Source organism: Brienomyrus brachyistius, unplaced genomic scaffold, assembly GCF_023856365.1.
Source record: "Brienomyrus brachyistius isolate T26 unplaced genomic scaffold, BBRACH_0.4 scaffold69, whole genome shotgun sequence".
Lineage (NCBI taxonomy): Eukaryota > Metazoa > Chordata > Actinopteri > Osteoglossiformes > Mormyridae > Brienomyrus > Brienomyrus brachyistius.
Genome location: NW_026042344.1, coordinates 597,337 through 624,604, shown reverse-complemented (window position 1 = coordinate 624,604; position 27,268 = coordinate 597,337). Strand labels below are relative to the sequence as shown.

Here is a 27,268-nt window from a genome sequence, read left to right as displayed (position 1 = left end):
TGTTCCCACCCCGCTGGCCTGGCACATCAACAGCAGCTCTCTGTCCAAACAGATTACGGCCATGTCTGCTTCCTTTGGCCAAGTTGAAACCAGCCTTGTCCATGTGTATGAAAACGTTGAAGAAATCATTAGTATTGTGAATACATACCAAAAAAGTTTGAGAAATCTATAAAATACAGCCCATGATATCTTGTTCAACACTTATGACAGCAATGACTTGCATAATGACAAAATAATAAGTTCATCTGGAGTGTAAGACTATGCAAAAGAGGGCTAGCACAATGCATTTTGATCATTTGACATAAGCAACCACTGATGTCTGATATAGCTGAGTTATGATGTGATGATGTGGACAACTGACTAGAGGTTGTGAGAACTGAACGAGCAGTTTTGAGAACTTCAGTTCTGTTGTGAGAAACGCATCAAAGCAACTTAGAAAAACTGTAATGTAGATAGGGGAATGCTGCACTTTCATAAGCCTGCACTAGGGGGTACTAAGGATCTAAATGTCACTCATATCACATCGACGTCTTTAAACAATCACCTGAGACGAAGAACACTAATTAATTATTAACATCAGCTGTAGTGTAACCAGTGCCTGAGTTCAAATGCAATGTTTGTTAAATAGCAAACCGGTTTACTATAAATAGCCAGTTTATTTACAGTATATAGGTTGATTAATAGTGTGGATGTGGTTAAAGATAAACCAAGCAGGTGACAAAGTTGTTAGCTATGCTGTTGAGGAAGGTTCCCTGACCCGTAACATTTCAGTAAACTTACACTTATTTGTACTACTACAATGCACATACAGTCAATCCTCGGTTTGCGAATGTTTTGCAAGACGAACGATTTTTAAAAAATAAATTATAACTTGATAAACGAGCGAGGTCTTGCAATAGGAGTATTACGTATACGCTTCGTGAGCCGAGCGTCACGTGATCTGAAACGATAATTATTCTCTCTTAACATTTGCATTTTTTGTGTTCAAGTGTAATGACTTTTCTAACAGTACTAGAACAATGGCTCCCATCAAGAAAAAGGTTGAAAAGAAAGGCGGTAAGAAGAAGAAGAAGGTGATTACGGTGGAGGTTAAGCAGGAAATAAATAGCCGTTGTTGTGTTGTTATTATTAATGGTTTCATTTCCTTATTGTCGCGCGTATGTTTGCCCGTGTCTTGTTTGTACCAGGTCCGACCCTCGTCTGTAATTAGCTTACGTAAATCTCCCACTGTGTATGCTTCTTACAGTTCGGCGTCTGACAACCTTGTGTTTCCTATGTGTACAGTAAATCGTTCGGTGCTCGTTGGGTGCCTAATGTAACCCTTCTCAGGACTAGACTAATAAAGAGCGTGTTGTCCCCGGCAGTTGACTTTTCGTGTTTGTCTCTGCTCCCGCGATGCTTCGGTCCGGTCGACGCCGCAGTATTTTTACTTTATGTTTTGTATTAATAATTTTCATATAAATATTTTTGGGTTGTGGAGCCAATCAACTGAGCTTCCATTATTTCTTATGGGAAAATTCGCTTTGATATACGAGTGCTTTGGATTACGAGCACGTTTCTGGAACGAATTATGTTCGCAATCCGAGGTTTTACTGTATTGACTTCCATGACAACTGACCATGTCTGAAACATAGAGTTGGAAACCGTGATAAAATAAAAACAATGACACTTTATTGATCCCTGTGGGAAAATTCTGATTTTGCCTGCCCCATCATGCTGTCCATCACACACAAACACACATGTAGCTGACAGCAGGCTTGGCAGCGAATGGAAGCCACTAGCATCAGTGCCCATGGAGCTGGGGGTTAAGGGCTTTGCTCAAGGAACCACAGACATCTGACTATTGTACCCAGTCTGGGCTTGAACTGGTGACCTTTTGATCACAGGCACAGAAGTTTGGTTTTCCTGGACTTCGAATATTTATATGATCATACATGGCTGTATGATGTTTTTTTATGATTTGTTATTGCTGCAAGGCACTTATATTGAAGAGGACATGGCACCAAAACTGAAACAACCTTTTAAATATCCCCTCAATGCTTAGAATCTGACCATGTGTTATTTTCATATTTTTTTATTTAGTTCTTTGTATTAACATTGTAGCTAAAGCCAATATTTTACATTACAGGGTTGCAGTAAACATGAATTTGCAGATTTGCAGCTGTTATGAGACGTCTCTGTGCCCGTTCTCAAAACAGTGTGTCAGGGCAGTTCGACTCCTAAAGGACGAAGCTTCATTTCTACTTCCACTAAGAGACAAACTGCTGGACACCTCAGCTGTGTAAGAACAAGTTTAATTTATGGACGTTTGTATGTTAATAGCCGCAGCCCTAGAATTAATTAAACATGCTGTATAATTACCTAATTAGTTAGCTCAATAATGGTGAGGAACAGTAAATAGTAGTCATACAATAATAATAAAAAAATGTTTAAGTCTGAAAGACTCCTTTTAAGGAGGTGAGCAGAATCACATGAACACTTACATCTTTTTTAAAAAATGTATACTATTACTACATCAGCAGAATGGATATACTGGCTTCTGTGTCTCTGTATTACCCTTGCTTATTTCCTCAGGCTTCTTAATGTCATATTATACCACAACATTCTTTAGGTGGACCTGCAATGTGAGGCCTATCAAACAGAAAATATATCACTCCCCCTCTGTCCTTGCTGTAAGAGACCCACCAGCACACTCTTCTTAGCTCTGGTTACAGTCCTCCTCGTTTTGTATCCCAACCTTAGCAGGGTGATGGAGGACGGAAACAACTATTGAAACTTCACCTGTATGTCCATCCAGTTTACAAAGCAGATATAAAAATAAATTTAACAGGAAATGTGTGCTCGCTAAACCTGACTGGTGGTGCCCATTTATAGCCATGGGGTTGTTTTGGGATGGCCCAGAGGTTTTGCCCCTATTTGAGCATGTTGCATATACCGTGCTGGATAGTGACTCTCATGGCCCGTGTCAATGCGACGCTGACGCAGGGGCGATGTGGCCAGACCCCACATGTCAAGCATAGCTGGGGGGCCAGGTGATGACTGTGTGTCAATGTCCCATGAGAAGACAGCTGGGGAGGTGGCCTGCTGACTTGGGGGTGCATGCCCCCACACATGCGCGCGTGCGTCAAGCACCACTTCCTTGGCTGTGCGACTTGTAAAGCCAGCTTTTCAGGAGCTTTGTTTTGAAACCCAAGTCACTGGTAAAGCTTCTCTGGAGAACTGTGGGCATGCTCTGACTCAGTAATGAAACTCGCGTTGACTCCTGTGCTACGCCATGAGGCGTTCCTGGAAGGGAACCACCAGCGTTCCTCTTACAGACCCAGGAGCTCAAGGAACTCAACCTCCCTTCATGTTCAGGATGTTGGCCGGTTGTACGGCTATTCCGAAGAAGTACATGTGACTTCTAATACCAATGTGTGCACCACTGAAGGCTGAAATTCCCAATAAATCAATTTTAATGAAAACCACATATATTGGTGAGATTAAAGACCACATAATAAAAATAATTTAAAAATATTAAATAATAATAATAATAAAAGAAGACCACAGAAATCAGTTCATGGCCAATACCCCTTAAAAGCTTTTATTTAGCTTGGGCTAGTAAAATGGGACTGACCATATCAAAATGCTCTGTGCGGTCAATTTTTCTTTAATGATGTCTATTCTACTTGAACAATGACCATTTTTCTGCAAAGTGTAGAAAAGACAAACTGCTTACAAGTGCATTTATTGTGGATACCTACACTGCCTTATTAGGATTAAGGTGGGTAAAATGACTGAGCCAACAATTACCAGCAAACTAGACAACTAAGAGCTCACATTGTGAATTTCTGACTTCCTATGGCTAAATCAAACAGATTTGCAGCAATTTGCACTGATTTGCACTGACCGCTGACAATACAGATCAGCACTGTGTTTACCGTTCCAGCTGCCTGTCCCAAAAGCAGGTCCCTTTATAGATAGGCTTCCTGGCTGTTTGTCTTTTGCCTGTTCTTTACATAACCAGGCTCTGTTTAACTTCCTGCAGCTGTCAGTCAATGTGGAGACAACAGCAACATGTGCAGCCCCTGCCTGTGGACTTTATTCTGTTTTGCAAATAAAAGCCTGTTTCTTCCCCAAAGACCTTTGTTCCCTGAGGTTTGTTACACATTTTTCCCCTCTTCTTTTGTGTTAGGCTCGTGTGAATAACTCTCTTGTGGGTTACGCACAAAAAAGCAAATTAACTAAACTACACTGTGCTGCTTTTCAGAAACGAAACATATTTTTTGCAAAGGCATCAAAGCTTGATTCCAGTCTAAATTCACAGCTCTGCTAAGAAAGTATGTTTGATTTTGCCACCTGACTCCAGCTAACCCTCCTAATTTGCTTAGATTGATACATCATTCGAGGATAGATTGCTAATAAACTGTCAATGGAACATTCTTAGGAGTGTTTCTGTCTGTCTTGGCCTGAAGTGCAAATTCCGTCAATCAGGGAAAAAAGCTCTGGTGATTTATCAGGCCACTAGGTTCCCATTGAGAAAGACGGGGGCTATTCACCAGAAAGAAGTGCTTTTACTGTCAGCGCTGAGTCATCCTTGTTAAATATGTAGTTAAACATCCACTCAGAAGCACAAGTTGCTGCAGGTGCTATGATCCTTATAATCCATAATCTTACATAACTTTCCTCTCGAATTACACGCCAGCATTATTTTTTTTCCTCCGGACTTTTGCCAGTTTGAAAACTTGAAAAATAAATAACAGTACTTCCGCAGAAGATGGGCATTTTGAAAAACAGGAGGCTGTGATAACAGCACCAAGCTGGACTGGTTTGTTTTTTATCAGTGTTTTGACCATATCAAAAACAGAATCAGATTATTCAGTTAAGACAAAAAAAAATGTCTGGTTCTTATTTAAAAAGCCAACATTTATTATGAGGTGGCGAACACCACACACTTCCTTATTTATACTGGCATTAATATTAACTCCAATGTGACCAGGATAGACAGACGGATGGAGGGATGTCTGTATGGATTTATTTTCTTAGTGTTAAAAACACTGCTTCATAATTTTGTAGCAGTTATTTTAGAATCTTATAGTAAAGTGTAATTTTGAATTCTGAGATTTAGAACTGCTTCCCACAGTGCAGCGATGGACAGTCTCAGATTTGGGATTGCTGAGGTATAGTGTGGCAATGGACAGTCTCAGATTGGGGACTGCTGTGGTATAGTGTGGCGATGGACAGTCTCAGATTGGGAACTGCTGTGGTATAGTGTGGCGATGGAAAGTCTCAGATTGTGGATTGCTGTGGTATAGTGTGGCGATGGACAGTCTCAGATTGGGGACTGCTGTGGTATAGTGTGGCGATGGAGAGTCTCAGTTTGGGGACTGCTGTGGTATAGTGTGGCGATGGACAGTCTCAGATTGGGGATTGCTGTGGTATAGTGTGGCGATGGACAGTCTCAGATTGGGGACTGCTGTGGTATAGTGTGGCGATGGAGAGTCTCAGATTGGGGACTGCTGTGGTATAGTGTGGCGATGGACAGTCTCAGATTGGGGATTGGTGTGGTATAGTGTGGCGATGGAAAGTCTCAGATTGTGGACTGCTGTGGTATAGTGTGGCGATGGACAGTCTCAGATTGTGGATTGCTGTGGTATAGTGTGGCGATGGACAGTCTCAGATTGGGGATTGGTGTGGTATAGTGTGGCGATGGACAGTCTCAGATTGTGGATTGCTGTGGTATAGTGTGGCGATGGACAGTCTCAGATTGGGGATTGCTGTGGTATAGTGTGGCGATGGACAGTCTCAGATTGGGGACTGCTGTGGTATAGTGTGGTGATGGACAGTCTCAGATTGGGGATTGCTGTGGTATAGTGTGGCGATGGACAGTCTCAGATTGGGGATTGGTGTGGTATAGTGTGGCGATGGACAGTCTCAGATTTGGGATTGCTGTGGTATAGTGTGGCGATGGACAGTCTCAGATTGGGGATTGCTGTGGTATAGTGTGGCGATGGACAGTCTCAGATTGGGGATTGGTGTGGTATAGTGTGGCGATGGAGAGTCTCAGATTGGGGATTGCTGTGGTATAGTGTGGCGATGGACATTCTCAGATTGGGGACTGCTGTGGTATAGTGTGGCGATGGACATTCTCAGATTGGGGATTGCTGTGGGACATCTATAGTGCAACGATGGACAATTTCAGTTATTATCCCAAGTGTTTTAGAAACTGGCTGTGGGTTTTCAAAGGTGAAGCATTCAAAGGTAACAAACACATACACACAGCTTTATTACAAGTGCCATTAAGTTTTAATAGTGGCACAGAAAGTTTCCAGAATAAGTGTAAAGTAAATATAAAAGTTTCTTCCATTCAATCCAAGTACTTATCCTGGTCAGAATTATGGAGCCTGGAGCTTATCCCAGTGGACTGGGTACACCCTAGACACCATGAATGACATTACATTGCAGAATAAAAACACAAAACGCTATTTGAATATTACAATAAATATAAACCTAATCTACAGAAGTTGTTTCTTTCTGTTAGGAAATACTAATGCAAATGACATAAAAACAGCTTCCTCACAATCATTACGTCAATAAAAAATTGCACCTGTTTGACACAACAGAGATGCCTAATATTAATTCAAATTTTACTTCCTCAAATCACCACTCATTTAATCAGCTGAGACAGAATTCTCTAATTAATGAAGGTGAGCAACTCCACACATTAACCAATTTACAGTAAAAAGGCACGAATTTGAATTGTCACAAGGAGCAGGAAGTTTGAACACATAACCTGCATTGGCTTCCTGTTAGGTTCAGGGCTGACTTCAAAATTCTCCTGAGTCTAGCAAAAGTCTAAAAGTCTAACACCTGCCTCCCCAACAGAAATGAACGATGCGTACAAGCCACATTGTTCACTCAGTTCATAGAATGCAGGGTTCCGTACCATGCTATATATAAATGAAGGTGGTGGTAAAACCTTCTGCTACATTACACTGTGGAATGGACTCCCTGGTCATGTTCATCATGCGGAATCTGTCTCAGATTTTAAATCTCAACTGAGGGGGGGTTGGGCAGCCAGCTGACCTTGGACCCCCAGAGGTTTTTTCCTGCTTACTTGTGAGTTTTTGGTTCCTCCCTCCATCTCGTCTGGCATTCTCTCTTCCCCTTTTCTCTGTTTTGTGCTCCATTTTGTATAAATGATGTAATAATAGTTTGCTACCTTTGGGTGACAGTGCTGTGGAAGCCGCTATAAAAATAAGTTGAATTGAGCCTTAAATTGTCAGTCGGATGATATCATGTTCAGTATAATAATGACTTAGCATTTTATGGTGTATTTCCTTAGGGTTGTTTGTCACACTGCCTCTCTTGTCTGTCTGCTGTTCTTTCGGTGCAGCTGGCCATGCCCACTGTCCACATACCATGATGCAGATTCTGGCTGCATGGGCCATTTTGAGTGTACAAAGTACCTGCAGGTCAGGACTTGGACCCGTATGAAAACCCTGAAGTGTATCTCTCACTCAGAAAACACATGTGCATCACGGGCCCCTACTGGCAAAACCAGCAAGCTTACCAGAAGCTTTGCAGGAAGCCGAAATCATTTAATAAATCATCTTATTAATTTGTAATCATTACTCAAACATATTTTTCCAGACTTCATAAATCTACCAGACTCCATAAAGCTGATTCAGTCAATTAAAATGGCCAATTCAAGTAATTTGCCAAAACTGGATGCTCATTTCTTGTGTTCTGAATTGAGGGATTTTCAGTGTGACCCTTAAATCTGTTTTTGACTTCTGTAAATAGTTTTTTTTGGGGTGGTTCAAAATGATAATGGATTTTCACTGTATTAGTTTAATTCCGAAAAATCTGATTTATAGTGGATTTTCCGTTTGAGCTTTTACCCATCCGTGTAACAGTGCATCCTGTGTTACGTATCCTACAACTTGTTTTTTTTTTTATATAGTCTATGATGCCAGAGAACTTCTAACCAATGTCTTTAAAGAAGAAACAGCACCTGGAGATATATTGTAGTACTTTGTAGTACTGTTCATTCTGTCTAAAAATCACCCATCCCTCCATTTTCCAACATGGCAAGAGGGCACCCTGGACAGAAGTCTGGACCACGGCACAGGGAATCAGGAGGAATCAGAGTTGTACAACACAGGGAGAACATGCTAACTTACACAGAACATGAGATTCAGACCCCTAGCCCTAGAGGGGTGAGACAATGGGATCAAGGCAAAGGGATTCAAACTCATATCATTTCAACCCACGAGCATGGTGGTGTGAGGCAACGGCATTTGAACCCACAGTCATAGTGGTATGACAATGGGATTTGAACCCAAAACCCTGGAGGTGGAAGAAAATGGCATTTGAATTCACAACCCTGGAGGTGTAAGCTAATAGGATTTGAATCCACAAATATGAGGTATGAGGCAATGGGATTCAATCCCCTTACCATGGTGGTTTGAGGCAATGGCATTTGAATCTACAGTCATGAAGGTGTGTGACAATGGGATTCAAACCCCCCACACTAAAGGTGTGAGCCAATGGGATTTGAACCCACATCTCTGAAGGTGTGAGAGAGTTGGATTCAAACCCACAAATATGGAGATGTGACACAATAAGATTCAAACACCAAACCCAGGAGCTATGAGGCAATGGGATTCAAACCCCCAACCATGGTGATGTGAGGCAATGGCATTTAAACCCACAACCCTGGAGGTAAGAGGCAACAGGATTTGAACCCACAATCCTAGAAGTGCAAGACAATGGGTCTCGAACCCATAATTATGGAGGTGTGCGGTGATAGGTTTCATACACCCAACCATGGACGTGAGGTAATAGGATTCAAACCTCCAACCATGGATGTGTTAGGCAACAGCATTTGAACCCACAACCCTGGAGTTGTAAGTCCATGGGATTTGACACTAAGCCCTGGAGGTGTGAGCTAATGGGATTCAAACACAAAAATGGAGGTGTGAGGCAATAGTGGATTATTGGCACCGCTCACCATTCCGAAAATCAACTGAGTGCAATTTAAATATTTAATTTCACTTCAGGCAACCCAATGTAATTAGCAGTTGGAAGATGGGAGGATAATGGATGGATGTCTTAAACGACCTTTCAAAATAGACACACACAAACACAGAAATGAAACACTTCCCAACATGACCTCCGGCGGATACATTAACACATTTTATTGCAATATTTCTATTGAAAGCAAAAAAAAGTCAGATAAATATAAACATTATACAATGATGAAAATTCTTCTGCTGTAACCCCTGATCCCTTGAAAGAAAAAAAATGTAAGAAAAACAATCATTATTTACAGTGGAAGACACAGCCAAGTACAGCCTGAACAATTCAGATTTTATCTTTCCTCATTTCATATACCACAGAAATAATGCACATATGTGGAGTACCTCTCTGTAGACTTGTACTACCACTCTGAGTCGCTACAAAAAAAAAATCAAGGGGCACACAAAAATGATGTTTCTCCCAGCACTGGCATCACCAGCATCAGTTATTGTTATTTGTACCACAGAGCAGCAAATACCTCTTAATAATTACAAAACAGTGTGCGAAGGATTATAAAACTGCAGGATGCTGGCACACTCTCTGAGAGTGTCTGCCCGCTCCCTGTATGCCTCTCTTTTGTGTGGAAACTGCCCCCTCACCCAGTAGATGCAACTATTCAACACAATACCAAACAATTGAGAATATTTCTGCTTTGTAAACGAAATACAAAAGAGTTAAAAAAAAAAAAAAAAACAGAAGTTGCATAATGTACCTGCGAGTCTCAATTGATATGACATAATTTTTCAATAAACTACTCCAAATCTTGGCATTATATCTAAATGCATATTAACAGAACAAAAAAAAAAACAGCATATCAAAGGCCAAACTTGTTAAATATACTATACATTTACAACTGGTCATATACCAATCCCCATCCCGCCCCCCCAAAACTGACAACATGCGTTGCCATTATAAAGCTAACAAGCTACTGTATCGCTTTTCATCAACACCTCTGTCCAGAATAAGATGTAACAAGCCACATAGACTTTCATCAGAACCATCCACCAGAAGATAAGGGCTTCCACTGAACAGCATTAATCCCACAACAATAACTGTGTTAGTACAAGTACCATAATGGTTGCGCACTGGCATGTACCACTGGGTTGGGGAGGCAGGGGGTGCGATTTAAGAAGACCTTTAAGCCTTACTCATATGTAACTAAAAAGCTGGGTACCATATCATAGAGGACAATGTGGTGCCCCCTCCCTTTCCGAGATAATCACTTTTTATGATTAAAGTGTAACCAAGATTACACAGTGAGAGACCCACCCACTTCACCCCCAAGAGGGTCAGCATCAAAAACACGGATGGCGAGTTGGTATAAAACACTGGATTCTGCACAGCATTTGTTTTTAAACAGGACACCACCATCTACACATCTCTATGTTTAATCCCATTTGGCCATTTGTGGAAAACAGACCCTTTTAAAGAAAAATTCATGTGTTACTGTATTATGGGAATGAGGTAAAAACAGTGTGCCAAAGAACCAAAGAACATGTGGAACGCGGGCCACAGCATGCTGTTTAGATTCTGTACCATTTCAACATGTACTAGAAAACCTAAAGGTAACAGAAGCCAAAATCCAATGTATGTCATCCGATTTGTACTGCTCTAAGCTCAAAGTGCCTCGTTCAAACAGAAAGCAGGGCTTCCTCCTATCAGGCTGTGAGGCGCCTAGCTTTGCTCCCATTGGCCGGCAAATCCAGATCCTGGCTGACGACACCACAGGGCAAAGACGCAGAAATTGGCTAAATCCTGATGGGCGACTCGTCCACCCTCGTACCAATGCCAACCCAAGCAGGTCACCATTTCAGTTGACGGATTCTCCCGTTGCTGGCCCTGCTCCCCCCTCCCCCCTCCCCCCAAGTGCATCTAGGACATAGTTGGCGACTAGAGGAGGAAAGTAAAGAGGCAGTGTACGTAAGCGGGGGGATGCTGGGCTGCCAGCTGATATCCATCTCCACAGCCGATTCAGCCAGCAGAAATGCCCAGCATGCCAGGCTCGAGTTCCCGGAAACCCCTTACGTCACCACCTGCTGGTTGACAGTTGTAGCAACAGCGATGCCGCAGGTGACCTGAGCCTGCAACGACATGCGTACTGAAAGCGCGACTGCTCTGTTACGGATGGGTCAAATTCCACATCATTGGTCTATTTTTGGCGCTGTACTTCAGAGCATTGCAAATACTGGAGTAATGAACATGTTGCTGAGGTGGTGATCAGCATAAGGGCGAGATTTAAAAGCTCTGCGATCACTGTGGACAGCGATACCCGATCCCCAGGCTGGTGATAAATATCACAGCAAATTAAACAAGAAGGAGCAGAGGGAGGCGCAGAGACTGAGCAGAGGGAGGGGTCAAGGGAGGAGCAGTGGAAGGTATGGAAGGAGGAGCAGTGGGAGGTAGAGAGGAGCACAAGAAGGTGCAAAGGGAGCAGTGATAGGAGGTGCAAAGGGAGGTGGAGCCACACACTGCTGCTACTTTTGCTCCCAGAAAAATGCAAAGCAAGAGTCCAATGTTACTGGGAGGTGCTGGGTAGGGTCCTCCTTCAGAACTGGGGGGAGGGGTGGGGGTTTGAGCAGACTGGAGCACCAGCGATGGGTGATGCTGATTCACAGTGCACCTTCCAGGACTCTCCGTCTTCATTCTGGAAAAGCAGTACAGAAAGCAGGAATTAATGTTTCATTAAGGAGCTTTACAAAGAACCACACTTACTTCATGAACTTGCATCATTAATCAGCCTCATTACCTCTGAGGCAAAACAAGACCTAATTTTTGCCAAATAAATAAAGCAGAACATAATACTGTTATTGTCATTGCACACATGGCAAGTACATAAAAATTTAGTCTCTGCATATCCCATGCTCTCCTGAGGAACAAGCATATTCAAAGGAGAGTAAATCTTGAGGTCTGGACACAGGATCGGCCAGCATCCGGCTCCCCTGGAGTATTTCTCGGATTAAGAGCCTTGCCCACCAGTGATGCAACCACTCTTGCTGAAAACAGGATATAAACCAGTGACCTTCCAATCACAAGCACAGGCCTAACCTGCTGAACCTCACACTAGCCATAGAGTACAGCAAGCTCTTTCATATCCATTTGAGAAGTGGCCTCCCTGACCTGTCGCCTGTGTCCCACGGGATCTGCAGACTCCACTAAGCTGCCCTGGCAGCCGGGAATGACCCCAGTCTCTGCTGTCAGCTATTTGTTGAAGGCTTTTGTTACGTGAGACAATGACCTGCCAGGAATAATGTGGACTGCAAATGGGGTGGGCAGCTGTATTGCCTGGGAAGCGTGTGGAGCTCCAGGAGCAGACCGGGCTGAGGATGGCATCCACGGACAAGTCTGTCTGACCTTAGCTGCTTAACCTTTCACCGCAGCCTGGAATTCCCCCAGTCTGATATCCACAACATGTTTTAGCATTATTGGATTAATTAAACACTCTTACTGGCTGTGTGAGAGAGAGAATGTTTGCGGGTGTGAAACACACGTCACAGGACAGCTCCATCCTAACACCCCGATGACCGTAAACAGCACACACACCCTGGAGGATGGTGAGCTTTTTTCCACTTCCAGCTGGTTATGGAATGTTCCGGAACTTAGAGGCACCCGTGAGACTCCCTTGCTGAGCCTGTGATCAGACAGTGTCTGACTGCCACCACTGCCGTGTGCTCCAGAGCAGCCCCATTCCAGCAGGCCAGCCTGCCACTTCCCTCTCCATCTCTCTATCTCTCTCTCTCTCTCTCTCGCTCTCTCTCTCTCTCACCCTCTGTCCATCCCTAAGAAGTTGCTACAACAGCAGTGCCAAGTTTGCTGGGACCAACAGAGTTCCAAACAGCAGGAACAACACAACTACTAGAACATTCCCCTTTATGTCAACATATATTCACGAAAACATGATGATTTTTCTTAAATCCAGTTTATTTCACATAACTAATATTCCCACACCTAGAATTCAGTTGGTTTCACAACTTTCAACAACACCATCACTACAAAACTTGACTGTATCAATAACACAAACAACAAAATTAAAATCCTGTTCCTTAGTATCAAAACTCATACCTGAGCCTTTGGCAAAAGGCTCTTAAATAACACTGACATGAGCACTTCTACCATGATGTCCTCTCAAAGAGGGATCAGCGCTGGCTCAGCAGAATAAGGCAACCCCACCACGTGCTTACTCCCATTTAGTCTTTTTGGTTCCACAAAATCAGAATGAGGAATCTCTGAACGCCTATCATTTCCCTGTGTGGTACTGATAACAAAGAAAGTCTTACAAAAGCCATGGTAAAGATATGGATCTACGCACAGATTCTGGTCCGATGAGCCATGTGCTTTAAAACCATATTATTACTGGATTTCTCAGTAAAAAATTCTTACAGAATTCCACCCCTAAAAAATATGTTGCAACAACCTTATAAAGTTAATGCACTGTTATCAAACCACAGATCAAGCCAGTCATCCTTAACCACAGCCACTTAGATTGTTAGCAAAACCACTACAATATTCAGAGATTAACTCAGGGGTGGCCAATCTTACCCAGAAAGGGCCGCTATGTGTGCAGGTTTTTGCTGCAACTTCCTAATTAGATTACTAATTGGAGGACTGATTGGCAGAAGAGTCCTCACACCTGGGTTTGAACAGCTGACCTAAAGGTTGTCCCAAAAACCCGCATACACACTGGCCCTTTGCGGATAAGATTGGCCACCCCTGGATTAAGTAGTATTGCACCCCGCAACGAACACTCATACAAAGCAGCTGGATCTCTTGGAAATCAGCCCCACTGGCCTCCAGTTTTATTTTAACCGTGATACTTGCATCTTGTAGCAAAGCAGACAGAATGTACAGCAACTGCCTACAGGTTGCGTGTTGGATCATTAGACTCAATGCTTGTGCTAATGTGGTAGTTCTCAGTCTTGTTCCTGGCACCCCCCCCCCCCCCCCCGCCAGAATGTTTTCATTCCAACCCACACTGCTTTCAACCTGCCACATTCATTATTAGCCTATTAAGGACCATCAGAGCCTGAGTAACGTGGGGATGGAATGAAAACATTCTGGCAGGGGGGCAGGAAAAGGATTGAGAACCACTGTGCTAGTGAAACTAAAGAAAATTGCTTCAGATTTGTTTAAAGTAGCATTTAATCATGAATATTTTACATCGGTTCCTGAGAAACCCTGTTTTTGTATTTTGCAACAAGGGCAAAGCTGATGACCAACAGGATTTTTCACATTTGGATTATACACAGGCATGTGCCGGCAATGAGGTGCCACTGTGTGACTCGCTTAATCAGAATATTCAGCTCCAACATCAAACAGGGTGAGAGTCCCTCTAAAGCAATCAACATCCAACATGTCTGCTAGCAAACAACTGAGGCCCTGATGTTGTGGTTTCAAGCAACACAGTGGTGTATGAGTGTAAATGACTGTTCTTTAATATGGAATCTTTATGTCAGACAACTGGCCATTGACTAGGGGTTAATCTTCCCATGGGGGAAGTCTTACAAGCCACGTTTAGCGTATGTAATGAGCTGGATGGCTCAGCAACAGAGGGCAATGGTGCACTGTAACATGATGTCAGGAAGCTTGATTTGCAGACAGCACCTCCTCACAGCCAAGGTGTTACCCAGGCAGCAACGTCCCCCCAAACCCTAACGTTAGTGCAGGTTGATGGTCACGGATTTTATAAAAAAGGCCCACACTTTACTTTAATGAAACTTTATTCGGCGTAAAACCTCACAAAACATGAGCTCCCTAAAATCCCACGCAAGTTTGGCTTCAAGCAGGTGCTATGCTAAGCCCACTGTGGTGTTTGGCAAAACACACCCACAGACAGAGGCCGGGAGCTCATGGTGAGGTGAGAAGCGAGCCTCCCCACGGACCCTTAACCGCCTATGGCCGGGCAGCTGAGGCAGACTATCTTAAAACAATCACTGAGCAGCAGGAGCAGGGAACCCCCAGGGATGGGTGAACCCCACGGGAACCACTCACTGTCATCCTGTCACAGTAATTCTTCTGATGACCTCGCCTCACAGTGCAATCCTGGCTCAGGTCACACTGAACTGGGCCCTATCACATTTTGTGTTTTTTTCCTTCATATGAAATATTTGTTTTATGTATTTTCATAATTATGGTGTTTTTTCATACTACTTGAATTAGCACTTTATGCTGTAAACGTTGCATACCTGCTCATATGCCCCAATTGTATCTACGGACTTGAGCAAAAATGAAGCATTGAATTTGCAGACGAGGTAATGAACAGAGGAGAAAATTGCACCATGTATTAATAATCAGACTTCATCCATCCAGCCATCCAGCCAGCCATCCATCCATCCATCCATCCATCCATCAGACCCACTGCGGAGCCATGTGGACTGACACCTGCTGAGCCGGGAATTCGATTTCTGCCCCAGAGTTTTTGGGAAGTGAACAGGTGTACAGGACACCCATTATTATTTATTGTTATTATTATTATTATTATGAAATCATTCACTGCTTCATCTAATAGTGGTAAGTTCAGTCTTTATGTGACAGTCACATATATCGGCAGCTTATATATGGCATGTTTTAAATGTCCACAGTGGTCCTCAGATAATCTACAGTACTAAGGAGGAGGCAGCAACGCGAACCTTGATGGGCAAATGGCATGGCAGCCAGGAGGGGGCGTGCATGTACTCTGGGGTCTCAGTGGAATCTGTGACATGTTGAGTTTTAAGAGGATAAAATCTAAGTGGAGGTCCTTTAAACACATCAATAACTTGTAAAAGTTACTTGTAATAAAATGTTTTTTTTCCACACATATGTTCACAAGCACACATGCACACAAACAGGATGACTGAGCTCCAGATGACTTATAAGCAGTGAATGGGGGGCGGGGTTACACTCAAGCACCAGTCAAATGACAGGGAGACCCCAGCCTCGAATCCGCTTTCCAGGAGAGGCGGCAGGGAACGAGTCAGAATCAGAAGGGAACAAAAAAAAACAAACAGCTTGGAAATCAAGTGAAGGCCAGGTAATGCAACTGAGGCGTGGTAAACAAGGGCAGTGGCAGAGGTAGCTCAAGTAGCTAGTAAGCGGCTAGCAACATTTTATGAGGCCAAATCGTGTCATTTGTCTTGTGGTGTTAAAACTCTCCAAAATGTGCCTTTTTGACTGCACTTCCATCAAAGGGAAATTTTCATTTGTACGTTACCTAATAGAGACTCGGAGGTGATCTGTGGCAACACCTCCAATAAACACAGCCCAGGGTGAGGACTGTCTACAGCCCAGGGTGAGGACTGTCTACAGCCCAGGGTGAGGACTGTCTACAGCCCAGGGTGAGGACTGTCTACAGCCCAGGGTGAGGACTGTCTACAGCCCAGGGTGAGGACTGTCTACAGCCCAGGGTGAGGAGATCCTAAGATCCCGCCGTTCTTTCTGAACCCCCACATTCAACATCCACCTAAAACCGAGTTTACAGAGACACAGGGCTAAACACATATAAATTACCTATTAGAAAACCTGCAACTATCCAATACCTGAATAGGATCAAATCTGGAGATGAACTCTGCATAAACCCAATTAGAATGCTGTGAATAAAAGCACAAAAACCAATCCAAAGCAAAGTCGTCTTCAGTCGACTACCTACATGATTGGAAACATCAATCAGATGAAATATGGTATGATCCTGGGGACACGTTCATTTTGATGCCTGCAATTAGGCATCCTGGAGGCTCAGTTACTCTCCCCATCAATCCTCCTGCTATTCACCATGCAGAGACAGGTGGTGTCTGGTAAACGGCAAACAGCCCCAGCTCCTGCATCCAAATTGTCAGACATCAGGCTGGGGTCATGAGGGCATGGCTTCAGACCTTTGACCTTTCATGTAGAAATAGCTCCTGCTAACAGTTAGGTTACCAGACTGTTTCTGTGGTGTCAGCAAAATGCTGGTCTCTCCAGTTCTTAAAGAGGACCTACGCTGCACCGCTGACCCAAAAACCACTGTTATAAATCTAATTTTGCATCTAATATAATGTTCCCAAACACGTTGCCTTATTTTCAGACTCAGTTTAAATAAGATTAATCAGTGGTTAAAACAAAAAAAGGTCTACAACAAAACAGATGTTAAGCTGAGTCTGAGATTCCCAGAAATGCAGCAAACACCTTGGATAATGTGGACCTTTGAAGAGGAAGATGAAAGAATCACTGCAAAAATTGACAGCAAATTTTCCCAGTAGCTAAGTTAAAACTGACAGATAGGTTGCCAAACACAGCATGCGAAAATTATTTCAAATGTGGCATGTGGTATCGTTATAGAATTAGGGAGGAACTCTTCATAGCTGAAGGCTCTGAAAGCTGTCAGTACAAAAGACAGATTGACACAGACAGATGGACAAATATCAGTGAGATAGGCAGACAGACAGAGGTACAGCTATCAGTCCTTTTCAGGAGTGCTGTTCTGACAGTGTGAGTTTAGGAAGCTCATCCTAAGCTGACGCTCTAAAGAGGTCAAATAAAGAGCCTCTTCACTGTGACTCTGTCCTTCTCCTTTTTCCTCTCTCTCCTGGTTCCAGCCGTTTACTCCTAGCTTGGACGTCTCGTTCTGGCCCCAGTATCGTACTCACCATACGGCAGTGTGCCCACGACACACCTCAAACTGCGCACCGCTGCTGGTTACCTTGGTGAGTGAGGCCCTGCAAACCTGGCTCATTTAATCACTTATTCACTGATGGATTTCTCTCCCCCACACTCTATGAGAAACAGACATGTCTCATATTTAAGGGGGATCGGCTGCTGCAGAAGAGCCCCCCTGGCCGCCGGTCTACTAGGAGCTGGGAGAGAGCAATTTAGATGTGGACTGTCTGTGGTTCCCAAGATCCAGATTGGGAAACACTGCATTAAAACGACAACAATCACAGCACGGTATGTGTGGCTCAAACAATACTTCCCATCCAGCTCCCCGCAAGCATCCATCTGTACCGTAACTTCTCCAATAAACAAATGAGTCAGACGGGCCCTGTAGTGAACATAGGCTGCCGTTTGCACAGTATCCACCAATACTGGCCCACATTGAGGTTGTGGAGAGTATGAGTGTTTTGTGGGGGGGGGGGGGGGGGCCTTGGTGACTAGCATTGACCAAAACCCTATGGCTAATGAATGCAGCTCGAAGTCACCTGTGTTTTATGGCAGAGATGAACCAAAAGTATTTTTGGTGACAACGTCAGTCCGGGCAATCTGACAGCAGAGCAGCCAGCCAGAGGAGGCAACAGAGCAGAGCCTGTTTATGAGGCTTCACACCAGAAAACTGCTGGCCTCCCTGAGAGGGATACCGGTTATGACACAGTTGTTATATTATAAATGGGGGTTTCCTTTAATTGCGTAAGGGCTTCTGAATACCCAGCCCCCCCCACAGGCTCTGACATGATCAGAAATGGAATCTCCTTTCACATGTGCTGAAATACATTACAACCCCAACACACCTCCTCAGGTCAAAACGCAGAGAAACAGAGTGCTGCTATAAGTACACCTGTGTGGTTCCCCACAGCCACGTCATCCCCCAAACAGAAACTGAAGGCAGGCCAACTTTTGCTGTAAGGAGTGTATTGAGCCTCAGTTTATCATAATAGTGACACACAAACAAAAACTACTCACTCACATAACTTGAATAACTTAATGGATTTAAGTGCTACCAGGAAGAAATAATATTTGCAGAAATTAGACAAAACAAACATGCAAGCATGCAACTTCAGGAGTTGCGAACAGCAAGCTTCTAGACAATGCATAAATGACCTAGGAATGCGATTAGCAAAAACGAAGGGTGCCGTCCCACAGGAGCAAGAAATGACTAACAGAGCTGGGTGTCTATCATACCCTCACTGAGCCTATGACCAGATGGCTTCCTGTGCCAACAGGAAGCCAAGGATAACGGGTGAAATCCAATTTGTGGTTAACCTCCATTCAAAATCCCAGGCCTAAAGATAAATATTTCATCATTTCCATCTAAATCTGAAGGGAATGTCACAGTCCTCTCTGCAAGCCGGGAGGGCACAGAAGCAGCAGCATTTACACTGGGAGGCACTCTACTCTCGCTCTCGGGACCTGTAACACACAGGGAGGCAGAAACAGAACCAACCTTTTGAGATGGACGTCAGCACTTCTGACTTGGAGAAGTCTATGCTAGCGTAGGGCGCATTTTCGGCAAGGGACAGTGAGGCCGGCGGCGAGGGAGGAATTGCGAGGGGGGCGCCACTGCCACCACAGTTGGGCTGGGGCTCCTCCCTCAGGTCCAGAGCAATGTAATTGAGGCCATTTTGGTAGCCAGCAGAGGTGTTCCGGAATATGCGTCCTCCTGGGGCACAGCCTGCCTCAGTAGGAGCTGGTGAGGAGCCTGCATCAGGTGTGGCGGCAGCCTCCATGTGCAGCCAGACACTGTCAAATGACACCGAGCTGTGCCACTTTGCACCATCTGCCAGATGGGGACCCGCTGGCATTAGGGCACTACTACTGGTGCATGTGATCCCAGCCGGCGTGGAGGCAAATGTCTCCGAGCTGTGCCTCCGCCTACCCTGGGGGTCAGCCCGAATGACTTTCGGCTCTCTTTTTGGACTGGTAGGGGGCAGTTGTGGGAAGCGACATCCCACATCACACGGCTGAACCACCAGTTTGCAACCCTTCTCACTCGAGCAGAATGTCATCTCCGTGTAGTCGTCCACTTGGCCATCACTACACAGCATTGAGGCCAACACTGGGGACCTGTTGTAGCTGGGGGGATTCCAAGGAGCCACAAGTGAGAGCTGTGGGGAGAGAGCCTGGTCTGGGTGGCTGTCCGTCTCCAGGCTCATGTAATCCTCATGAAGTGGAGAGCGCCGGTGCTCCCCAGCGGAACCCAAAGAGGAAGGAGAGCCATCGGTGGACATGGAGCAGGGTGTGAATGCTGGCCTGTCTCGGAAATCAATGTTGATGTACTCCCCTGGGCTGGCTGGTGGGGCTGGAGGATCAGGGGACTCACTTGCCTTCTGCTGGTCCAGGGAGAGCCGGGTGGGTCGCACTAGATGCTTGTCTGAATGGTGTAGCTCACCGCAGCCATTGTGCAACATGAGGGGTATGGGCGGGTCTTTCACAGGGCTGCTGCTGATGCATTCGTCCCCAGCATAAAGCACTTTCGCTGGGGAGCACATGGGCACATACTCGCTATGGCTGTCCCGTTCAGGGGCTTTATAGGACCGTGGCAGGGAGAAGTAGGAGCTGTAGGACTTGGGGGTTTCTGGGGGAGTTGGCGCGTAATACCCGTCACCCCTCGCCTGATGCGTGCCCCCACCCTGGGACATGTCCATGTACTCACCATCTTTCGGCCTGTTCCCACCACCACGAGGGCTAGTCTGTGCCGGGAAGGGGCCAGCCCGGGGGAGCATCATCATGTAGCCCTGGGTGTCCATCTGCTGGGAGGAGGATGCGGGGAGACAAGAGTGTGGCTGCATCGGCATGTAGTCAGTGTCTCGCAAAGATGCTACCCCTGGCATCATTGGCATGTAGCCATCATCTTTGGGCTTCTGTGGATCATCCTGGAGCGAAGGTGGCTTAGTCTCACAGTACTGGTCCAAGAAAAGGATATTGCCAGTCTTGGTGGGAGATGAATAGGCCTGCAGAGATCTCCTCCCGAAAGAGCTGCCATCCGGCTCATCTAGAGATGGGGTTGTCTGGGTTGTCTTCTGATATGTAGCTGATACACCGCTGTTGCTACTGCTTGGAGGCCTGGAGGAACTTGTCAGTTTGCGAGTGGGTCTTTCCTCAAACACAGTCTCATCTTGGAGACCTTCTGCTCCTCCCACTGCCTCACGGTGTCTGTCCATGGCCATGTAGTCGCTCAAGCTGTTCTCCTCGCGGATTGGTGGGGTATTTCCCAAGGAGTCCGGGGTGTTGCTCCTCACCCGGAAGTAGCGGAAGTCACAGGGGCTGGAGCCGTACTCATCGGAGGAGGCAAAGCCACCATCACTTGGCGATCCACAGATGGAGGCGCTGGAGGGCCGTGTGAGTGCCTCGGAGACTGAGCCATGCCCGCTGCTACTGGAGACACTGACCGGGCTGCTGTTAGAGGGGAAGTGGGAGACTGGGAGAGAGGCAGAGCGAGTGTGGTAGTTGGAGCTCGGTATGGCTCGCATATAGCGGCCGGCGCCCTCTGGCCGAGCCAGGTTGGCTCTGGCAGAGTTAAGGTGAATCAAGCTGCCCGTCACCGAGCGGTAAGGCCGGCTCATGGTGCCCTCACCCTCGCTTGATGTGCGAAATCGGTAGCTGTTCACAGTGGAGCTCTTCCCAGCTGGAGGGGTCCCCACTACCGTTTCAGTCCGTGAACGGCGCTGCAGGCCTGTCTGGCTTGGCGGGAGGTTGCCTAGGAGGCGACGGGTGGTGATGAAGGCAATGGGATTAGAGCCAGATGACTGGCTCTTGCTGCGGGGCCGGAACTCCGCGAAAGCCTTCAGTGCCTTCATGGTCTCCAGGATGGTCTCGTGCATGCTCTGTGCCACCACGGAGTCATCCACCTGCATCCAGATCTCGCCAGGTCCAATGGAAGAGGAGCGACCCACCTCAATGAAGAAAAAACTTTCAGAGTGCCCACAGCGGCGGATGTTCATCAGCTGTAGATTCACACAAGGCGTCTCCGCATTAAGCTTCATCAGGTGCATGGTCTTTGCTGAAAGGCACAGTCGGTACACTCCAGTCAGGTTCTTAGTCTGCCCCAAGCCTTTGGGTTTCACGTTCACTTGCCACACCTCCTTAAATACAGCCCCAGGACCATCAGCACCATAGCTGTCATCCAGCTCATCTGCCTCCAAGTGTCCCTTCTTGCCCTCACTCATCAGGTCGCTCAGCGCCAGGTACCAATCCTCCTGCTCCTGCTCATTCTCCGCAATCATGGCAAAGCATTCATCCTTGGTGTACAGAGCGATGAGGTACTTGTTCTTGGCATCCGCCCTCTTATTAACGGTGAAACACTGATAAAGATAAATCACCCTCTTCGCAGGGCAGGCAGTGCTAGAGGTGGAGGCAAAGCGCAGGCTGTTCCGAAATTTCTTCTCACTGTCATAATACTCCAGACGGCTGGGGCCCGTGTGGCTGGGTCCCCTAAGCACGAAGAAGCGCTTGTGGCCGTGCTTCTGCTTTCTCAGGTAGCCACATTTCCACACATCGCCATCCACCCCCTCTGATCGGGCGGCGGATGCACCAGGGTCGCTTTGCGTGTTATTTACGGAGGCGTCACAGGGTACCAGATTCAGGGAGGAGTGCGACTTGCTCAGCGACGCCTCCAGGGTGTCCTCGGCTGGTCCGGGCCGCTGGGCCGGGCAGTCCGCCTGCTGATCACGCTCCTCTAGTACGTGCTGACAGAGGCGAGCACCGCCGACAATGAGTAAAGGCGAAGTGGGTGCACCGGTACCGCTGTCGCCGTCTGCGCTGCCTGCTGCTGCAGCTGCTGTTTTTGTACCGATATCACGCCGCGGCGTCTCCAGCATCAGCATCGCCCCGCCGCTTCCCTGCAAATCCAGCAAATCTGCCATGAAAAGAACAAAACTAAAGGTCACTCTACCTCCGCTGCGTCGGCGAAGACCCCATTCTTGTTTGAGGGAAGAAAAAGGGTATTTCAGTACTGCCGTTTGCTTCCAAACCGGTTATCCTTTCTGTTCGGGCAAAACCGCATAGGTTGGCTTAAAAAATCGGCCAAGATTCAGCAGAAAAACAGCGGTACATACTAACAGAAGGCAGCCAATTCTGCGAACGATCTACCCCGTATATTATCTCCGCTCGCCCAGTCTCTGTACACATCTTTACAGACAAGCAAAAACAACACGTGACCATTGCGTAGTCCGTGGACGGAGCAGCGCAGGAGAAACCGTAGTTTCGATTGGATAAAACTTGTAAATTCAACTAAATTGACAACGTCAAAAACCAATCAGTGTCGGGCTTTTGCACAATGTCATTTTGGTAACTAGTAGATTACTTAGAGTTCTTTTTAAAATGGGCTGAGACTGGTATTGATTGACGGCGGATTTAATCCAACTGCAAGATAAGATCCACGAACAGTTTCAGAGTTGCTATGCTGTGTGGACGACGTTTTTAAGTGACAATGGTGACGCCCAATCCCTGTTCTCAGTAAAGTGCCATTGATATGGTCTTTTCTTACAGTGGGTACGTGTATGGTGGGCGTGTAAAGCCATTCTTGATGTAAACAAAGTGTTTGTACCCAAGATATGACTTAACAATTAAATAAATACAAGAAGCTGTTAAGGCTGTTGTGCATTTCATTTAATTTTATTTTCATAAAACATCCCTTTCATCTTTCCATTTCCACTGTAAGCAGCATTACGCCAACGGACTGTTTGATCCTTAATTCTATGTATTATTTACTAATGACTAAGTATGATGAATCATCTGACAAGGTACACTTTTACTTTTACCTGTCATTCGAATTACGAATGATATTTGGTAGCTCTGTTTCACTATGTAATTAGCTTTATAATATAGTCGCGACTACAACTCGTATAAAACATTAAACTGTTCTGTGAGTTTATGCAGTCCAATTTGTAATGATTATCAAAAATTGCCAGAAAACGAAGAAACATGACCATTAATGGGAGAAAAGTTCGTAATTCCAAAATTAAGAATGCTAGATGAAATGATGCAGGAAATGGAATCGGAAGGTTGTAGCAGTTAACGTAATTGTTCAGCAACATAGTTAAAAAGTTTTAAACTGCATTTGATAAAGATAAATGCATTGGATCAAGACAAGTTATATAGTAAGCCAATAAGTGTGTAGATACATATTTAGCTGAATATTTTATTTATTAATCGGTTACATAGATTATATACATTTTTTTTTCGTTGAGATATTTTTCTGACATCAAAAAGGTTAGTTTTACTTTTAAAAACTCATTTATTTTCACAAAATATAAAAACCTTTTTACGATGAAGGTGTTTAGAGCCATCTTCTGGCAGTAAAACACAACTATACAGGCGTCACGGTTCTATATATACGGAATTAAAGATGCCATTAAGCACACTTTAACTATAGCATTTGTTCATTTTCATATTAATATTCTGTTTAATACTCACATTTTCCAAAATTTATACACGCACAGGAAGTAACATCGTAAACAATCACACACAAAAAAAATCAATGTTAACATTTTAATACACAGTTTGTACCGCTTTATAAAGGGAACCGGCACTGCAATGTGGGTGTTTGGCTCCCTCTCGTGGTTTTATTGTCAATGAATTTTGGATTTCTATGCAGCTTAAGTATTGTACTTAAGTACCCCCCCTCCTCCCAGCAGTCGCTGAAAACTAGCCCTCGATTTGAATTCGGTACACAAAGCGAGTGTATCCTAACGATCTACAGTATGTCTTTTTTCATTATTAACTTCTTTTTTTGTATTCGAACATATTCCTGTTTTACAGTTTCATCATTACATCATATTATCCAAACACGCACTTATATAGTCATATTATATAGTCAAATAATTTTGATATTTTAATATCACGTGTGATAAACTTATATAATTATATCACTATAGGACATCAAATATACAAAGATGCTATCACATACAGTGACTATAAAGTTATTGTCTTGTTACAAAGATTAAATTATGTCCTCATTTGTAACTTCTTAATAGTGCAATTCTTTTATTAGTTGTTTCAGAAAGAGCTGGTTCATTGTATGATCTGGTGTGAAGGGACATTTTCTGTCTATCAACAGCTGATTTTTATTTGTGACACTATAATCACCAACAGGAGGAATAAAATGACTTTAATGTGGCATGTGAAAGAATTGTCACAGCTGATGTTATTCTGTCTGCTGATGAAGAGCAGGTTTTATAGAGATTTTAAGCCGGTTAGCAGTGACCTCCCTAGTCTACGTCCTTCTTAAAGACTGCGTGGATAATCCAGGCTGCATTTAGGGTGCCATCTGGTGCACATTCACTCTCAACCACAAGAGGCAATATGGGCACCTCAATGGTTAAATTGTTCCCTACCCAGATTCTGCTACCTCTACACTGATGCAGTGTCAGTTAGAGCTCTCAAAAAATGTTTTCACACATTCGTTTTTTTAAAGAATTTACATAGATTTATGATTTAGGTTTGCTGGGCTGGCAGTTTCATTAAAAGCCTCTTTTGTATCCACTAAGTACCTTATCAGAAGGATTCCTGCAGGGCCATGAACCAGCCAATTTTGACCTTACCCACAGTGCTGTTAGCAATTCTATATTCCCTTGCTAAACATTTCATGTAAAAGTAAACAATACTGCAGGCATAAATATAGGACCTTATTGTGCAGATTTTATAACATTTTTTGCATTATTTTTTGCAATTTTATTTGGGGTGACTATTTATAAATGCACTATTCATGAGCATGTATTTTAATCATTAATAAGTTAATAACTTTGTTTAATGTCATCAGGGAATCATTTTTTGCAGGGAAAAAATTAACCAATAAAGAGCCCACACATACCTAAAAATATTAGTGCAGTATTTGGGAAATATTGTCTTTCTGTAATAATGTACAAAGTGGTAACAGGTTGATAACATAAACGCTGGCATCAAAATGAAATGACATTATACACATTGGCCATGGATGAGTTCAGTGATGTAAAAGCACCATTCTTTTGAATGGAAATCAAGACATGTGATGTGTACGTCACAGAGCTGATCCACATTTTAACATAGTAAGTCATGTAAGTCGAGTAGTTATAAGAGGCACAATGTCACAGTGGGCTTGCGTTCATAGTGGGGTACCGCAGGGTTCGATTTTAGGACCACTATTGTTCCTAATTTACATAAATGATATGGATACCAATATATACAGTAAACTGGTGAAATTTGCAGATGACACCAAGGTGGGTGGTGTAGCAGATACTGAATTAGCGGCTCAGCAGCTACAGCAGGATCTTGATTTAATTAGTGACTGGGCCGATACCTGGCAGATGAAATTTAACGTCGATAAATGTAAGGTACTCCATCTGGGGAGCAGAAATATAAAGTACAGGTATTTCATGGGTGTCACTGAAATAAAGGTAGCTGATCATGAGAAAGACCTTGGTGTGTATGTTGATGCTTCCATGTCCCATTCTCAGCAGTGTGGGGAAGCAATAAAAAAGGCCAATAGGATGTTGGGGTATATCTCCAGGTGTGTGGAGTTTAAGTCAAGGGAGGTAATGCTAAGATTATACAATTCCTTGGTGAGACCTCACCTAGAATATTGTGTGCAGGTTTGGTCACCATATCTTAAAAAGGACATTGTGGCCTTAGAAAAGGTGCAGCGTAGGGCCACAAAAATGATTCCTGGTCTTAGAGGAATGTCATATGAGGAACGGTTACTTGAGCTAAATCTGTTCATTCTCAAGCAAAGGAGACTGAGGGGGGACATGATCCAGGTATATAAGATTCTAACAGGTTTGGATGCTGTTCAACCAAATAGTTACTTCAGCATTAGTTTAAATACACAAACTCGTGGCCATAGGTGGATAGCGGGAGAACATTTCAAGCTGGATTTAAGGAAGCACTTCTTTACACAGCGTGTAGTCAGAGTATGGAATAGCCTTCCTGATAATGTAGTGCAAGCTGAATCCTTGGGTTCCTTTAAATCAGAGCTAGATAAGATTTTAACGACTCTGAGCTATTAGTTTAGTTCTCCCCAAGCGAGCTTGATGGGCCGAATGGCCTCCTCTCGTTTGTATAGTTCTTATGTTCTTATGTGATGTGTATGTCACAGAGCTGATCCCCGTTTTAACAAAGTAAGTCATGTGATGTGTATGTCACAGAGCTGATCCCCGTTTTAGCTTGGCAAGTCATGTGATGTGTATGTCACAGAGCTGATTCCCGTTTTAGCTTGGCAAGACATGTGATGTGTACGTCACAGAGCTTATCCCCGTTTTAGCTTGGCAAGTCATGTGATGTGTACATCACAGAGCCGATCCCTGTTTTAGCTTAGCAAGTCATCTGTTGTGTACATCACCGAGCTAATCCCTGTTTTAGCTCATGTGACATTTTTGGAGCTCCATGCAATATAAAGCTATGAATGGTATACAGTGAGTGCAGGTGCCTTGTTACACACCGTGTTCCCAGCACATCATAAGCGTTTCCTTTACCCAGCACTCCAGCCCGATCCCATTTCCAGAAAGGTACATTTGGCCAAACACCCTCTGGCATGGAAGAGATGTGCAGTGTTTATTTGCAACAACTGTAA

At 44.5% G+C, this 27,268-nt stretch overlaps 1 protein-coding gene and 2 long non-coding RNA genes across 6 annotated transcripts; 2 read left to right on the top strand and 1 right to left on the bottom strand.

Moving 5' to 3' along the window:
- Positions 1-926: 926 nt before the first annotated feature.
- LOC125725683 (uncharacterized) lies at positions 927-14,324 on the top strand. 3 transcript variants are annotated; one of them, XR_007387530.1, is made up of 4 exons: positions 927-1,073; positions 2,129-2,281; positions 4,028-4,137; positions 14,259-14,324. It is a non-coding gene; the product is annotated as an uncharacterized LOC125725683 (long non-coding RNA). The 3 variants fall into 3 exon arrangements; XR_007387531.1 differs by having other exon boundaries at positions 2,575-4,137; XR_007387529.1 differs by having other exon boundaries at positions 2,129-4,137.
- On the bottom strand, positions 9,159-22,858 carry irs4a (insulin receptor substrate 4a). The gene is made up of 2 exons (XM_049002553.1): positions 19,169-22,858; positions 9,159-11,707 (listed from the first exon to the last, which is right to left on the bottom strand). Exons 1-2 carry the CDS (start codon positions 22,584-22,586, stop codon positions 11,703-11,705), a joined length of 3,423 nt encoding a protein of 1,140 aa, XP_048858510.1. The 5' UTR covers positions 22,587-22,858; the 3' UTR covers positions 9,159-11,702.
- Positions 16,317-17,894, top strand: LOC125725684 (uncharacterized). 2 transcript variants are annotated; one of them, XR_007387533.1, is made up of 3 exons: positions 16,317-16,419; positions 17,610-17,717; positions 17,818-17,894. It is a non-coding gene; the product is annotated as an uncharacterized LOC125725684 (long non-coding RNA). The 2 variants fall into 2 exon arrangements; XR_007387532.1 differs by having other exon boundaries at positions 16,340-16,442.
- Positions 22,859-27,268: the final 4,410 nt, after the last annotated feature.

Bases quoted from the DNA above. Each gene is read 5' to 3' on its own strand.
- irs4a (XM_049002553.1), bottom strand. From the start codon at position 22,586: ATGGCAGATTTGCTGGATTTGCAGGGAAGCGGCGGGGCGATGCTGATG.